The 16301-nt window shown below is 42.4% G+C and overlaps 1 protein-coding gene across 2 annotated transcripts in view; it reads left to right on the plus strand.

Moving 5' to 3' along the window:
- xpo5 (exportin 5) overlaps positions 1–16301 on the plus strand; it is an 87765-nt gene that overhangs the window by 2782 nt on the left and 68682 nt on the right. For both annotated transcript variants that reach the window (XM_080200662.1, XM_080200663.1), the window contains exon 2: positions 15923–16044. In XM_080200662.1, coding sequence (XP_080056788.1) covers positions 15923–16044 — 122 coding nt within the window. The remainder of the gene's footprint in view (positions 1–15922; positions 16045–16301) is intronic.

A 16301-nucleotide genomic window follows, 5' to 3' on the forward strand; every position in this document is an offset into this window, starting at 1 on the left:
AATTCCAGTTAAGCAGTATTTTATATAGATTGGACATTACATCCCCAGATTTTGCATTCAATACACCGTCCAATAAAGGAAAGTATTTCAGAGCTTTCTTTACAAGCTATTCATCTGTGGACATGCACTCTAAGGTCTCTCACTTCCATTACCTCTCTTGATGTCCTCCTGTCTATTGTTATGCCCTAGCTTTGTTTGGTCCCCTTCAAATGCGTTACCTTACACTTCTGCAGATTGAACTCCATTTGCCACTTTTCCACCCACTTAACCAAACCATTAATATTATTCTGCAGATAACAGCCATCCTAGTTACTATCAACTACACGGTCAATTTTTGTGTCAATCCTCCCACATGACTGACAAAAAACAGAGGGCTAGGATAAATAGGTCATTTTCTGGCTGGCAAAATGTAACAAGTGTGATGCCGCAGGGGTCAGTCCTCGGACCTCAACTGTTTACAATCTATGTAAATGATATGCAAGCAGGGACAGAGTGTAACACATCAACATTTGTGGAAGATACTAAAATAGGGGGGAAAGCAGGCAATGAAGAGAATACAAAAATTTTACAGATGGATATAGATAGGCTAGGAGAATGGGCCAAAATTTGGCAGGTGAAGTTTAATGTGGATAAGTGTGAGGTTATCCATTTTGGGAGAAGGAAATTGAAAGGCAAATTATTACCCAAGTGGAAAGCAGACTCAAAATGCATCCGGGCAGAAGGATCCGGATGTCTGCAGGTGCAGCATGTAATAAAGGCAAATGGGATATTGGTATTTATTGCAGAAGGACTAGAATATAAAATAGAGAAGTATTGTTGCAAATGTGTAGGGTGTTGGTGATACCACATCTGATCTGGAGTATTGTATCTGGTTTTGGCCTCCTTATTTGAGGAAGGATGTAGTGGCATTGGAGGCAGTTCAGAAGAGTTTCTGGGGATGAAGGGGTTGACGTATGAGGAGAGATTAAACAGTTAAGGCTTATACTTACTGGAGTTTAGAAGGATGAGACAGGATCTGATTGAGCTATATAAAATTTTAAAAGCAATTAATAAAGCAAATGTAGACCAAGTATTTCCCCATATGGGGCAACCTAGAACCAGAGGTCACAGGTATAGGTTGAGAGGTGGTAAAACTGAGATGAGGAGGAACTACTTCTTGCAGAGGGTGGTGAATTTGTGGAATTTGCTGCCCCATGGTACAGTGGAGTCTGAATCGCAGAATGATTTCAAGAAGGAGATAGATATATTTTTAATTTTAAAAGGATATGAGGAACAAGTGGGGAGGTGGATTTGAGACCAGGGAGCGATCAGCTATGATCTGAATGGCGGTGCAGGTTTGAAAGGCTGAATTGCCCTTCTCCTAATTCCTCTGTTTCACATTTAGTCCAAATCATTAATAAACACAGCAAACAGCTAGGGCTCCAACATTGATCCCTGTGGAATGCCACTGGAAACTGCTTTCTACTTGTAAAATCATCCATTGAACATTTCTCTTTGTTTTCTGTCGCTGAGCGATCTTGAATCTAGCTTGTCACTTGCCCTGTGTTCCATGGAATATCATTTTTCTGATCAGCTTGCTATGTTGGACCTTGTCAAATGCCTCACTGAAATCTAGGTAGGCAATATCTGCTGCACTAACCACATCAACCCTCCTTGTTACTTGCTCAAAAAATTCAACTAAGTTAGTAAGACAGGATCTTCCCCTGACAAAACAATGCTAACTATCCCTGATCAATCCATGCCTTTCTAAGTGACAGTTTGTCCTGTTTCTCAGAATTGATTCCAATATCTTGCCCACCACTAAAATCAGACTGACAGACTATAAGCTTACCCCCAAACTTTTTTAAATACTTTGTAGCCCTCCAATCCTCTGGGACCTTTCATGTATCAATTGAGGATTGGAAAATAATGTTCAAAACATCTGCTATTTCCTCCCCAGCTTCCTGGAAAAGTCTGGGATACAATCCATCTGGCCCTGGTGAGTTATCCATCTTCAAGGATGCCAGTCCCTCCAGTACTTCCTCCCTCACTTTCATATATCTAATATTTGAGAGATTGAATAAACTGGGATTGTTCTTCCTTGAAAAATGGAGGCTGAGATGCGACCTGATAGAAGTTCATAAAATTGAGAGGTACAGATAGGGTGAATAGTTGAAAGCTCTTTTTCTGGGCCCGAAATGATAATTACAAGGTGGCACAAGTTCAAGATAAGGGGGGATAGGTTCAGTGGAGATATGTGGGGAGCCTGGAATGCACTGCCAAGTGAGGTGGTTCAGGCACTTAGGTTAGGCCCATTTTAAGACGTCTTGATAGGCATATGAACAAATGGGGGACAGAAGGATAGAAATGGTTGGTTTAGATAGGTAAATGATTGGTGCAGGCTCGGGGGGGATGGTGGTGGGGCAAAGGGTCTGTTCCTGTGCTGTACTGTTCTTTGTTACATTTCACACTCTTTAACTAGAATGTCTGCGGCATCTCTGTTTTTAGTGAAGACAACAACAAAGTACTCATTTAGAACCCAATCCGCATCTTCTGAACCAACCCACAAGTTGCCATGTACTTCTCTGGGCTCTAGCTTTTTCTTTATTATTCTCTTGCTCTTCATGTATTGGTAAAACATCGTAGGATTTTCTTTGATTTTTCCTGCGATATATTTTTTGTTCCTAATGTACATTTTTACTTCACCCCTGTACTTTCAATACCCCGAAGCTTTCTACGGTATTAAGCATTTTATGATTATCATAAGTTTTTGTTTTATCTTGCCCTGTATGTTTCTGGATAATCACTGGGTTCTAGATTAGACAGTGCCACCCTTTTTCTTTGTGGATACATGTTTACGCTTTGCCTGTAGAATCTTGCTTTTGAATGTGTCCCACTGATTTGACATAGTTTTTCCTTCTACCTGTATCCAGTCAACATTTGTCAGTTCACACCTCGGCTTTGTAAAATTTGTCCCTCTTCAATTCATAACTTTTACTTTTGTTCTATCATTGTTATTTTCCATAATTATCCTAAATCTAACTATTAATGGGCATTATCCCCAAACTGGCTCCCCCACTGCTACTTCATCCACTTGCCCATTTCATTACTTAGGAATAAATCTAGAATTGCTCTTGGGTTTACATGCTGCTTAAAAAGTTCTTCTAATTGCAGTTTCAAGTCTTTTGTGTCTTCTCTGCCCTTAGCACTATTAACATTGCAATTGATATTAGGATAGTCCCCAACTATTGCTGCCTTACTATTTTTGCAATCAAATCTGCTTACATATTTGCTCTTCTAGCTTTCACTAAATTAGCAGTGTGGCAGTTCCCTTATAATTTCTAAGTTCAATATGGCCTCATTTTAATGCTTCATTTACGCTTATCCCTCCTCAGCTCTAATTGATTATTTATCCAGTAGCCCTTTTTTTAAATCCCCTATTCATCAGACCTGTAAACTCTATCTGGGGATGTTGAACTGCCATTTTTGCCCTCTTTAAGCCAAGCTTCTATGACACCTTGACGACACCACCACCACCAAAGCCTGCGCCGATCGTTTACCTATCTAAACCAACCATTTCTATCCTTCTGTCCAATGTTGGTGACATACATTGCTTTACACTGTTCCGATGAAGCATCGTGGAACGTTTCATTACCATCAAGATGCTACATAATATAAGTTGTTGTCTGGTACAAGTCTTCTTACACTCTCAGCATGATGACAGCATTGGAGTACCATCCTCGCAGCTGTAAACACAAATCTCATAGCATATTGGAACCTACGTTGACTAAACTATAATTTCATGGCCAGCACCATGAAAACAAATGTCAGCTGGAGCTGTTTGTAGCACAGGTACCCAAGTCAGAAGATTGAAGATTAAAGTTCCACTCTTGGATTTGAGCGCACAAATCAAGGCTGACTGCCTTGTAGACAGCAGTGTTGAGAGGGTGCTGCATTTTCAGAGGTGCTATCTTTCATTTTAGATGTTAAACAAAGGCCCCATCTGCAGCTTCGGTGAAAATTAAAGATCCCATGGCACCAAGTTGTCCCTAGTGTATTTATCTTTCAGTTAACATCACAAAAACAGATTAGTCATTATTACAATGCTTGTGGGAGCTTGTGTGGAAATTGGCCACGGCATTTCCTGCATTGCAATATGGACTACACTTCACAAGTATTTAATTGGCTATAAAACACTCAAGAAGTCTGTGGTAGGTAAAATGTTAGAATCCGTCATCAAGGAGGAAATAGCGAGGCATCTTGAGGGGAATTGCTTGATAAAGCAGACGCAGCACGGTTTCGTTAAGGGGAAGTCGTGTCTGACAAATTTATTGGAGTTCTATGAGGATGTGTCTAGGGCGGTGGATAGAGGAGAGCCGGTGGATGTGGTCTTTCTTGATTTTCAGAAAACCTTTGACAAGGTACCTCACAAGAGGTTATTGCAGAAGGTAAGGGGGCACGGAGTTGGGGGTAGGGTGTTAGCGTGGATAGAGGATTGGTTGTCAAATAGGAGGCAGAGAGTGGGGGTTAATGGGTGCTATTCGGATTGGCGGTTGGTGACTAGTGGAGTGCCCCAGGGGTCGATGCTGGGGCCTCAGCTATTTACCATTTATATAGGTGATCTGGAGGAGGGAACCGAGTGTATGGTGTCGAAATTTGCTGATGACACCAAGATTGGTGGAACGGCAAATTGCGCGGAGGGTGTGGAGAGTCTGCAGAAGGATCTAGATAGACTGGGCGAATGGGCCAGGAATTGGCAAATGGAATTTAATGTTGGCAAGTGCGAGGTGGTCCACTTTGGTAGGAATAATGGTAGGAAGGACTATTACTTACGTGGCGAAAAACTGCAGCAGGCGACGGTGCAGAGGGACCTCGGGGTCCTTGTGCATGAGTCGCAAAAACCCAGCCTGCAGGTGCAGCAGGTGGTCAGGAAGGCTAATGGGATGCTGGCCTTCATAGCGAGGGGGATTGAATATAAAAGGGAGGTCTTGCTGCGGCTGTATAGGGCATTGGTGAAGCCGCAGCTGGAGTACAGTGTGCAGTTTTGGTCGCCGTACTGACGCAAGGATATTTTGGCCTTGGAGGGAGTGCAGAGGAGGTTTACTAGGCTGATACCGGAGTTGAGGGGGTTGAGCTATGAGGAGAGGCTGAATAAACTAGGCTTGTACTCGTTAGAGTTTAGAAGAATGAGGGGAGATCTCATTGAGACGTATAAGATGATGAATGGGATGGATAGGATAGAGGTGGAGAGACTCTTCCCGCTCAGAGAGGACAGTAGGACTAGAGGGCACAGCCTCAAGATAAAGGGGGGGCGGTTTAGAACAGAGTTGAGGAGGAACTTCTTCACTCAAAGGGTGGTGAATCTCTGGAATTCTCTGCCCGTTGAGGTGGTGGAGGCTGCCTCGCTAAATATTTTTAAGACGCGGGTTGATGGGTTTTTGATAAGCGAGGGGATTAAGCGTTATGGGGAGAGGGCGGGAATGTGGAACTGAGCCACGACAGATCAGCCATGATCTTATTGAATGGCGGGGCAGGCTCCAAGGGCTAGATGGCCTACTCCTGCTCCTATTTCTTATGTTCTTATGATGCTGCTTCACTGGGTTCAATTCCAGCCTTTAGTGACTGTGGAGTTTTCACGTTCTCCCCATGTCTGTGTGGGTTTCCTCCGGGTGCCCCTGTTTCCTTCCACAATCCAAAGATGTGTGGGTTAGGTTGATTGGCCATGCAAAATTGCCCCTTAGTGTCATGGGGATTAGCAGGTATGTGGGGCGAGGTAGTTGTTGGTGCAGGTTCGATGGGCCAAATGGTTTTCTTCTGCAATGTAAGAATTCTGTGGCCTGTAGTCATAAATGGAAGGCTTTTTTGTGAATGTTCCCATATTCTTCACTTAATGTGCTCTGGGGAAGGGATTCTGTCATCTTTCTGGTCTGCCTTGGATGTGGCTTTAGAACATGCAACATCACTTACTGCTATGCATTCCCTCATGAAAAAATACTCCTCTGTGTTATATTTTATTGGGAGCTCTGAGCAACACAGACATAGAATATGTCCTGGATAGTAGATTCAATGTAGTGGCACAGCTTAAGGACAAAGCCATCAGAGTGAGTTGATGTCAGGTGGCCAGAGAACTAAATTAAGGAAGCAACCTTCTTCACTTTCACATAGCTGAACTGACTGTCTGTCCTTGACAGCATTTGTAGAAGTAACCAGTCTTGTAAAGATTAGTTTGCTTCCACTGACTGGACAAAGTTGTGCTGCAATGCGATCTTAAGTAGGACTGGCTAAAACACATCTGACAGTCCAAACTGGGTATCCATGAGGCACCCCAGTACAATTATATAACATTAATCTGCAACTTTAACCATAGTCAAGGCAGGAGATAAATCCTGGTTCTATTCAGAGTGCAGAAAAGCATGACAGAAATGGACCAGGCATAATTAGGAATTAAGAGTCAAGCTAGTGAATCTACCATGCATGGTTACCTGCATTCTAAGCACTAAAAACAGCAGGCCACTGACAGCTCAGTTATCTATAACTAATAGTTTGGTACAAAACTATATGTCACATAATAACCATATCATATTCTGGGTGCTGATGGTGGTGGAGAACCAGGGAGCTACAATAAGACATGACTAATCTCATGCTGTTGGAATTTAACACGCAATTGCAGCCACTAAAGCTAAAGTATTTTGTTGATGACTGCAGTCAAAAGTGGCAAACAGTTGATTTTACTTGACCTGTTTCTGAAGTCTCCGACAACAACTGATGCTTGTGTGGTGAGTAGAAGTACGTTAGAGGATTATAAGCCTGGAGGGAAGAGGCTGAAGATGGATTTGTAGATGCAGGTGTCAGAATTTTTTTAAATAAATGTTTTCATTGAAGATTTTCCATCTTAACAAAATACAAACCCCCCAAATCCAGTGCAGCACAGAATAATTATCATTCCATATCAGTACAGTTGGCTCAGATGATCAATTACACTTCATTGTATTTGGCACTTCCCTTTGCATAGATAATGAAAGGATATTATGAAAAGGGTGGGATATGAGGTTAACACAAAGTCATGAGCACATGGCACAATAGTAACATCTTCACTTTCAGGATAAAAAGGACTGAGCTGTGCAGCACAAGGGAGCCCCTGTGAGGTTACATACATGATGTGGAGATGCTGGTGTTGGACTGGGTAAAACAGAAAGAGACCCCACAACTTCAGCTTAAAGTCCAAACAGGTTTATTTGCAGCAAAAGCTGCAAGCTTTTGGGATAGACTGTCCCTTCGTCAGGTGGCTGGGAGTTCTGATCATAAACAGGACACAAAGACACAAACTCAATTTATGTGCATACTGATTGGAATGTGAGTCTTTACAGCTAATCAATTCTTAAAGGTACAGACAGTGAGTGGAGAGAGCTTTAAAGAGATGTGTATTGTTTCCAGACAGGAAAGTTAGTGAGATTTTGCAAGTCCAGGCAAGTTATGGGGGTTACAGATAGTGTGACACGGACGCAAGATCCAGGTTGAAGCTGTTCTCACGTGTGTGGAACTTGGCTATCAGTTTCTGCTGAGCGACTCTGCGCTGTCGTGTGTTGCGAAGGCCACCTTGGAGAACGCTTACCCGAAGATCAGAGGCAGAATGCCCATGACCGCTGAAGTGTTCCCCAACGGGAAGAGAACAGTCTTGCCTGGTGATTGTCGAGTGGTGTTCGTTCATCTGTTGTCGTAACATCTGCATGGTCTCCCCAATGTACCAAGCCTCGGGACATCCTTTCCTGCAGCGTATCAGGTAGACCACATTGGCCGAGTTGCAAGAGTATGTACCTGGTGGATGGTGTTACCACGTGAGATGATGGCATCCGTATCGATGATCTGGCACATCTTAGAGCTTGCTGTGGCAGGGTTGTGTGGTGTCGTGGTCATTGTTTTCTTGAAGGCTGGGTAGTTTGCTGTGAACAATGGTCTGTTTGAGGTTGTGCGGTTGTGTGAGGGTAAGTGAGGGTGTGGGAATGGCCTTGGCAAAATGTTCACCTTCAATGAGATGTTGAAGACTCCGGAGAAGATGTCGTAGCTTGTCTGCTCCGGAGAATTACTGGACAACGAAAGGCACTCTGTCCGCCATGTCCTGTGTTTGTCTTCTGAGGAGGTCGGTGCGGTTTTTGGCTGTGGCACGTCGGAACTATCGATCAATGAGTCAGGCGCCATATCCTGCTCTTATGAGGGCATCTTTCAGTGTCTGGAGGTGTCTGTTGCGATCCTCCTCATCTGAGCAGATCCTGTGTATAGGGAGGGCTTGGGATGGCTTCTTTAATGTGTTTAGGTTGGATCTGGAGAAGTGGAGCATTGTGAGGTTATCTGTGGGCTTGTGGTACAGTGAGGTGCTGAGGTGACCATTCTTAATGGAGATGCGTGTGTCCAAGAATGTAACTGATTCCAGAGTAGTCCATGGTGAGTCTGATGGTGGGATGGAACTTGATGTCCCCATGGCTGTTCTGTGTGTCTGGATGAAGAACTGGTTGTTGAAGATGAAGACATGGTCCAGCATGAAGCAGATGAGTTGTAAAATTGCATCTGGAAACTGGCAGTTGTCGGCATTGAGTACTGAGGCAGTTGCAGCAATGTCAACGTCGTGGGGGATGTTCATGTAGAAAGCCGAGACGTCCATTGTGATGAGGAGTACTCCTGGTTCAACTGCTCCATGTGTGCTGAGCTTCTGTAAGAAGTCTGTAGTGTCGTGACAAAAACTGGGGGTTCTTTGTACAATGGGTTTCAGGATGCCCTCGACGTAGCCGGATGTGTTCTCGCACAGGAGCCCATTGCCCAGTTATGATGGGACGGCCAGGTGTGTTTGCCTTGTGTATCTTTGGGAGGCAGTAGAGATCTCCAATGCGGGGAGTACGTGGGATAAGTGCACGGAGTGTGCTCTGAAGGTCTGAATCAAAGGTCTTGATCAGTGTTGAGTTGACAGGTGTGTTCCTTGGTTGGATCTGCAGGTAACTGTCTGCAGTGTTCCTCGTTCAGCTGTTGATACACTTTGCAGTAATCCATTCTGTTCAGTATGACGATGGGCCCTCCGTCAAACAGACCATTGTTCGCAGCAAACTACCCAACCTTCAGGAAACAGTGACCATGGCACCACAGAACCCTGCCACAGCAAGCTCTGCAAGATATGCCGGATCATTGATACGGATGCCATCAACTCACATATGAACACTATCTACCAGGTACATGGTACATACTCTTGCAACTCGGCCAGCGTGGTCTACCTGATATGCTGCAGGAAAGGATGTCCCGAGGCTTGGTACATTGGGGAGATCATGCAGATGTTACAACAATGGATGAACGACCACCACTCAACAATCGCCAGGCAAGACTGTTCTCTTCCTGTTGGGGAACACTTCAGTCATGGGCATTCGGCTTCTGATCTTCGGGTTAGCATTCTCCAAGGCGGCCTTCACGACACACGACAGCGCAGTGTCGCTTAGCAGAAACTGATAGCCAAGTTCCACACACGTGAGAACAGCCTCAACCGGGATCTCGTGTTCATGTCACACTATCTGTAACCCCCATAAGTTGCCTGGACTTGCAAAATCTCACTAACTTTCCTGTCTGGAAATGATACATATCTCTTTAACCTGTGCTCAAAGCTCTCTCCACTCACATTGTCTGTACCTTTTAAGAATTGATTAGCTGTAAAGACTCACATTCTAATCATTATGCATATAAATTGAATTTGTGTCCTGTTTATGATCAGAACTCCCAGCCACCTGATGAAGGGACAGGCTTGTGGCTTTTGTTACAGATAAACAGGTTACATGCAACCAAATTGGTACTTAAAACAGCACCCCAAAACCTCCAAACTATGAAAGGACACCCCAGAATGAGGGGAGCATCAGCATACAACCCAAGACAATGCATGACACTATACACTCATACAGGATAACAGCAGCAAAGCTACACAGCCTCATGGGACAAGTGTGAATAACAGAATATGTCCCACTAGGAGTACAATCTCCAGATACGAATTTTCAAAATAGTTGTTATCCTTGCCTACGCAGCCTAAGAAAGGAAATATATTGAGACCAATAAAAGAGCCAATAAGCCAAGGGTGCTCACAACAAAACAAGCCTCACTTATTTCCAGTCACACTGGATGTGCTGCTCAAGCTATCAGATGGAAAATTTAACCCATTTTTAACCAAGGAGACCCCACCACGTAGAAGAATTGTAAAGTCATCGACAGATAGGATACCTTGGGGAGATACAGTCTTCCTCCTGACAAGATGAGGGGAACCTTATAGGACTAAATATAACAAATTGGAACCTATTATCAGCATCTCACTTACACAGATAACAAAAGGAAACCTTGGAGAGGAACACCAGGATAAGACTATCGGCAAAAGATGTGATTTGACAGTGTCCACTCCGGCATGCAGGATATTAGGAGAAACTCAAGTAATGCAGGGCTCAAGTATCTGGGCTCACACTTGGGCCCTGCAGACAACAGGATACTACCTCCACAGAGGAACCTAAACCTCATGACAGAGTGTTGTCCAGCATTCCAAAAAGAGACATTTTGCAGGAAGACAGCCTACTCCCTCATCTGATATATTCTACACCAGCCTACTCTCATCTGGTATATTCTACTGAGAATGGAAAATCAAGTGTAGCTACTCCCTAACCTACCCAGCCAATATAAGCTTAAAACAATGATGTAATTAAAAGAAGGACCAATAGGCCAGGAGTATTTGTCCAACCCCTTCAATCAAAACAAACTCCCCTTATCTTCAATTACACTGGAAGTGCAACTTGGGCCTGACCATCAACAAGATGGGGGGGGGGGGGGGAAAATGGGTGCAATCAAGGAAACCTTACCAACAGGAGGATGGGTCATCCAGACATCTGCAGTCGGGATACCTCGGAAGGGCAAGAACTTCCTCCTCCCAACAGGATGATGATGCATCCCAGGAGCCAAACTACGAAATAGCCACTGTCCCAACCTACAGGCAAGGAAAATATAGAAAACCAATCCAAGAAAGGCTGGACAGTCAAGGATTCCTCAACTACACTTGGGCGTGTACCAGTAAATATTACTCCCAACTCCTACACTGGAGGTGCCAGTGACAAAATCCAGTCTTTTCCAATATGCATGATCTGCCTCTACTTTCAGAGCAGACCAACGAGGATTTTTTAACCCAAAAATATGAAAGAAAACTGCAAGCCCATTAGTTCTAAAGGGGCTTTTCCTCACCCATTGAGTACTTGTAAGACCATACCCACCACCTCTACATCAAATTGCCTGCACACCAATATGCTGTGATGCTACTGGTATTATTCATAATTAAACTAAAGGAAGGGATAACATGTAATGCAAATCCCAATTATAAATGCCAGGATTACAATCTTAAAGGATGAATCTTCCACAACCCTGATGCCATACAACTATCCCAGAAACTCCCTGATCAAATGATGGAGACTCATTATCAGTCCACAAGCAAAGGAAGTATTTCCGTATTACAAACACTAGACCATGAGATTTTAATTTTTTTACAGTGGGTCAGAAGCAGGGTGGGGAGGCCCCTTGCCCACCCAGAGACTGAAACACAGAAGATTTGTTCACAGACACCAAGACTGTCTTTGTTTATGTTGTGACTGAGTCAAGAAAAGTTTGAGTCAGCAACTGTTACAGATAATATGGCAGAAGGTAACGTTGCTTTGGGTGTTCACCGGGAAGTGGTTTTTAATGTTTCCATTTTTGCCAGTTGACTCTGGGAGAGTGGAAGAGTCTCAATCTACCTCTTCACCTGCAGTTCCAGATCAACCATTACAAGATTCACTGGTGGCATTGCGTAAATCACAACACAAAACACACAGCTGACAGACTTTAGTATAGTTAAGACATTACCTTCATTGTATTTCTGCCCTGAAATTTAAGGGGGGGAGGGCAGAGTTTAAGTGTCATTTTGAGCGCAAACTGTTCTTATAAGCCTTTCTCCTGCCTAATTGTTTTACTGGCATCTGTTAAGGATTCTGAGCTTTGGCAGGCATTTTAGTCTGCAACAGGATGACCTATAAGCAAGACCTGCTTTATTAGTGCTCCTGGTTTCATAGTTATTACTGTTCTGCTGAGTTACTTTTACTGTTAAACTTGATTTTATTTAAACAACACACTCGACTACCTTAGTTGTGATCTAAAGTCACCACAAAAAATCATGCACTTGTGGAAAAAAAACAGTGCTGCATGTTGTGCGCAGCATTGAGGACTGTCACCTAAGTGGTGGATTGATCACATTAAACTCAAAATCAAGAGGCTTTGGGGATTTACATTTTCAAAATAGTTGATGAGCAACAAATGCAACCCAGGTTGTTGAGCTTTACACTGCTGGAAAGAGACATGCTGTCTAAACTTTTCATCTTTTGCTTATCAGGAAAGACACAAAAAACAAATTTATATGTGCTAACAGCTATGTATTCATAAACTGGAATCTAACCACTGCAGGCAAAAATAACATGTCCAGTAATGCACCTTAAACAGAGTATGGAGGACAATAGTTCCCTGATACAATCTCCATTGCAATGTCTTGACTGACCAATCAGTCAGCACTCTGTTCTCTCATGCAGTATAAATTGTTGCTTCCTTTGTAATTTGGTGTTCTTGCATCTGTCCTGACAGCATGTTGCTTTTTTCCCCCAGCAATACTCTCAAAAGTTCTGTACTACCAAGCTTTACATGGTTTGCCAGCAGCAGAGCATTCTTCCTAGTGTGGACAAGTTCTGCAACAGTGGAAACATTGCTTGTATGAGTCACAACTCTGCGAGGCTAGTATTGCTTTGCTGGCCGTTTCCTGGGATATAAGCGATGGAACATTTTCTTCAAGAGTTGAACTTTCAAGCATAGCTGTTATTGTTGGCAGCCTTAATGTTGCTGATTGTAGTAGCGCTGACGGCATTTTGCCTTTCTTGGTTCCTTCCTGCATAGTTGACAAGAGAACGACAACCTTCAATTATTTGTAATTTTTCCTTTTGACATGTTTACCAAAGTCAGAATTGGAAGTTATTTATTCTCAGTGATGTGCAGTATTTTTCAATTGTCTCATTTGTTTCTTGTTTAGTATATTGGAAGACAATTATTTTGTATGTTGTTCTTCTGAAACGGGTTCTTAATGCATTTTAGCTTGTTGTGGTTATGTTGCATAGGCATAGGTGTTTCAAAGAGGTCTTGCAATTCTTCATCTCTGTGTTGGAAAAATAATGCCTTTTTTGTCTCATCACCTGTAATTGCAAAGCCTGCTTTGACACCTTTGAAATACTGCAGCTGCTTCTGCCAACTTGGGTTGATAGCTCAGTGTAATAATAGGTTGGGCATAGCTATCACCAACTTGACCATAGTGTGTGATCAAAGATCCTGAACAGCATTCTTTTCAGGCCTTGTTCTCAAATGAAGTTTATAAAAGTTGAAGCTTTTCCCTTGTGGTTCTTTAATTCCCTTCACTGCTTGCTTGATTGCAGTGACAGTAGTTTCAGTGCGAGGATCATTGGCAAATAAGCCCCCAACAGATCAAGCACCAGATAAGGTGGAGGAGAATTTTCAGCCAACCACTGATTTCTTCTGAAAGAAGAAAATTCTACCTTGGACCAATATGATTTTATGTCAGTAATCTGATTCATTGGATGACTGCATCACTCGACACAACAGTTGCTGGTAGGAAACATTGGCTGATGACTTGACATCAGTGTCAATTTCTGTTTGTAAATTGCTTTTACCTTGGTGTAATTGTTGACTTTTTTCGGTAAGAAACAATCAAAACTCAGGACTGCACCATGCTGTTTTGTTTTCTTCCTCTGTCTTACCGATACATTCCTTTATCAGAGGTATGCTTGTCTCAAATGAAAATAAGCTACAGGTGCTGTAGGAAAAACCTTGCCCAATTGCTGCACTGCGTCATGTTAAATCTCTTTCATAGTTTACAGTAATATTTGTGAGGTTTTTTTAAGTTCTGAGAAGATTAAAATTTAACTGGGAAATTGAATAAATGCAATTCAAGCAGCTCAGATTGTTGCATTTAAAACGTGGAGCCATGTTGACTGTTGAATGGATGGTGTCAAGCCTATCTTTATTGGAGCTTCACTCTTCCAGGCAGATGAGGTAAATACTCAGTCACACACCTAATTTGTGCCTGGTAGATGATGGGAAAGGGTTTGCTGAATTACGAAGAACATAAATGGTAGAGTAAGCTCCTATTTCTTAATAAGATCATGGCTGATTGGATTGGATTGTGACAGTAATTCCACTTTCACAACCCCTGACTCCTGTTTTGAGCAAAAATTTGTCTAACATAACTTTGAGAAGAGTTATTGCAGAGTACCAAGCATCTGCTGTCTTAGCCATCATTTTGTAAAGCAACCACAAACTTAGTGTTTAAGTTTATTAGTGTCACAGTAGACTTACGTTAACACTGCAGTGAAGTTACTTTGAAAATCCTCTAGTCACTACACTCTGCCCCCTGTTCGGGTACACTGAGGGAAAATTTAGCATGGTGAATGCACCTAATCAGCATATCTTTCGGAATGTGGGAGGAAACCAGAGCATTTGGGAGAAACCCATGCAGACATGAAGAGAACATGCAGACTCCGCACACTGACCCAAGCTGAGAATCGGACTCGGGTCCCTGGCGCTGTGAGGCAACAGTGCTAACCACTTTGACACCCCATAGTTGTCAAAAGGAAGTAGAGTCTGCAAAGTGATATAAAAAGGTTCAGTGAGTGAGTTAAAAAATTTGGCACGTGAAACATAATGTGGGAAAATGAAAACTTGTGCACTTTGGCAGAAAGACTGAAAAAGCAGTATACTTTTTAGGTGGGAAGCGATTGTAAAACTCAGTTGTACAGAAAGAATTAGGTGTCCTCATAAGTACAGCAAGTGAATGGAATGTTGGTATTTATTGTGAGGGAATGGCATACAAGCAGAACATTTTCCTGCTGCTGCAGGGCCTTGAGTCCACATCTGGAGCACTGTGCATGGTTTTGGTTATCCTTTTTAAAAAGGATCAAATTGATTTCAAAGCTGTTCATTTGGCTCATTCCTGGAATGAAGGACTCTTTTTGTGAAAAGGTTGAACAAATTGTGCTTATTCAGCACCCATTGGAGTTTAGAAGAATGAGAAGTGATTTTATTGAAATATAAGATCTTGAGGGAGGGACTTAAAGGGTGGATACAAGAAGGATTTTTGCTAATGTGGGCAAAGGCTAAAATTAGGGAACACAAGAATAAAAAAATTCCCTTTAAGATAGAGATGAAATATTTTCCTTTAGAGTCACCATTCTGTGAGTTATTTTCCCCAGAAAGTGGTGGGAAGGTAATTGAATTATTCGGTGCTGAGTTGGGTTGTTGATTGACGGGGTATCTTTGGCTATGGGGAGCGACAGGAAAGTGGGGTTGAGACCACAATTAGACTGGCCATGGTCCTTTTGCATGGTGGAGCCTGCTTTAGAGGCCAAATAGCTAACTCCTGTTCCCAGGTTGTATATTCTTACGTTTAAATGCCTGACCATGAGAGATGAATTCTATCAGTTTCTTGTTTACATTATTGGTGTGGTTCTATCATTAGCAAAATTTCAAACAAAGTTTTCACTTGTGGCTCTGTTAGCTACACAGCAGAATGGGATTGTATTTTGGTCATTTAGATGGTTTTCTTGCTGACGTATGTTAACACTTGTTGAGGAAGGGTGTTAATTTTAATTTGTCACAGTTGCTTTCCAGTGTTTCAGTTTACCACACTGCATTTGTTTTCGAGTTGCAAAATAACATGTGCAGATCACTGTTGCTGCAAGTGAACAGGTTCAATGAAATTTTATTTTAATGGTTTTTAACGCTGAGAAATATTCTTGAGCAAATTTTCACCGTGATGGCATTTTGTAAGTAACCGGTACAAACATATTTCTTTCTTCAACAGTTTTGTGAGGAGTTTAAGGAGAAATGTCCGCATACAGTACAATGTGGGTTACGTTTGGCTGAGAAAAACAATACAGGGATTGTTCGTCACTTTGGACTTCAGATATTGGAGCATTCTATCAAGTGGGTGAAATTTTATCTGTCAAACTGTTATAATATAAACATAATGCTTAAAAAAAGACATGATATTACAAGTTATATTACAACTAAGAGGGCATTGTACACCTGTCCTAATATTTATTAATCCTGCCTTTAATTAGTATTTTATACACTCATTTCACTTCAGGGGATTTTCACAGTAATTTCATTGCAGTGTTAATGTAAGCCTGCTTGTGACACTAATAAATAAGATAAGCATAAGTTTCTGATGTGTCCAATCT

The sequence above is a fragment of the Carcharhinus amblyrhynchos genome, chromosome 12 (genome assembly GCF_965287045.1).
Source record: "Carcharhinus amblyrhynchos chromosome 12, sCarAmb.v2.hapA, whole genome shotgun sequence".
Lineage (NCBI taxonomy): Eukaryota > Metazoa > Chordata > Chondrichthyes > Carcharhiniformes > Carcharhinidae > Carcharhinus > Carcharhinus amblyrhynchos.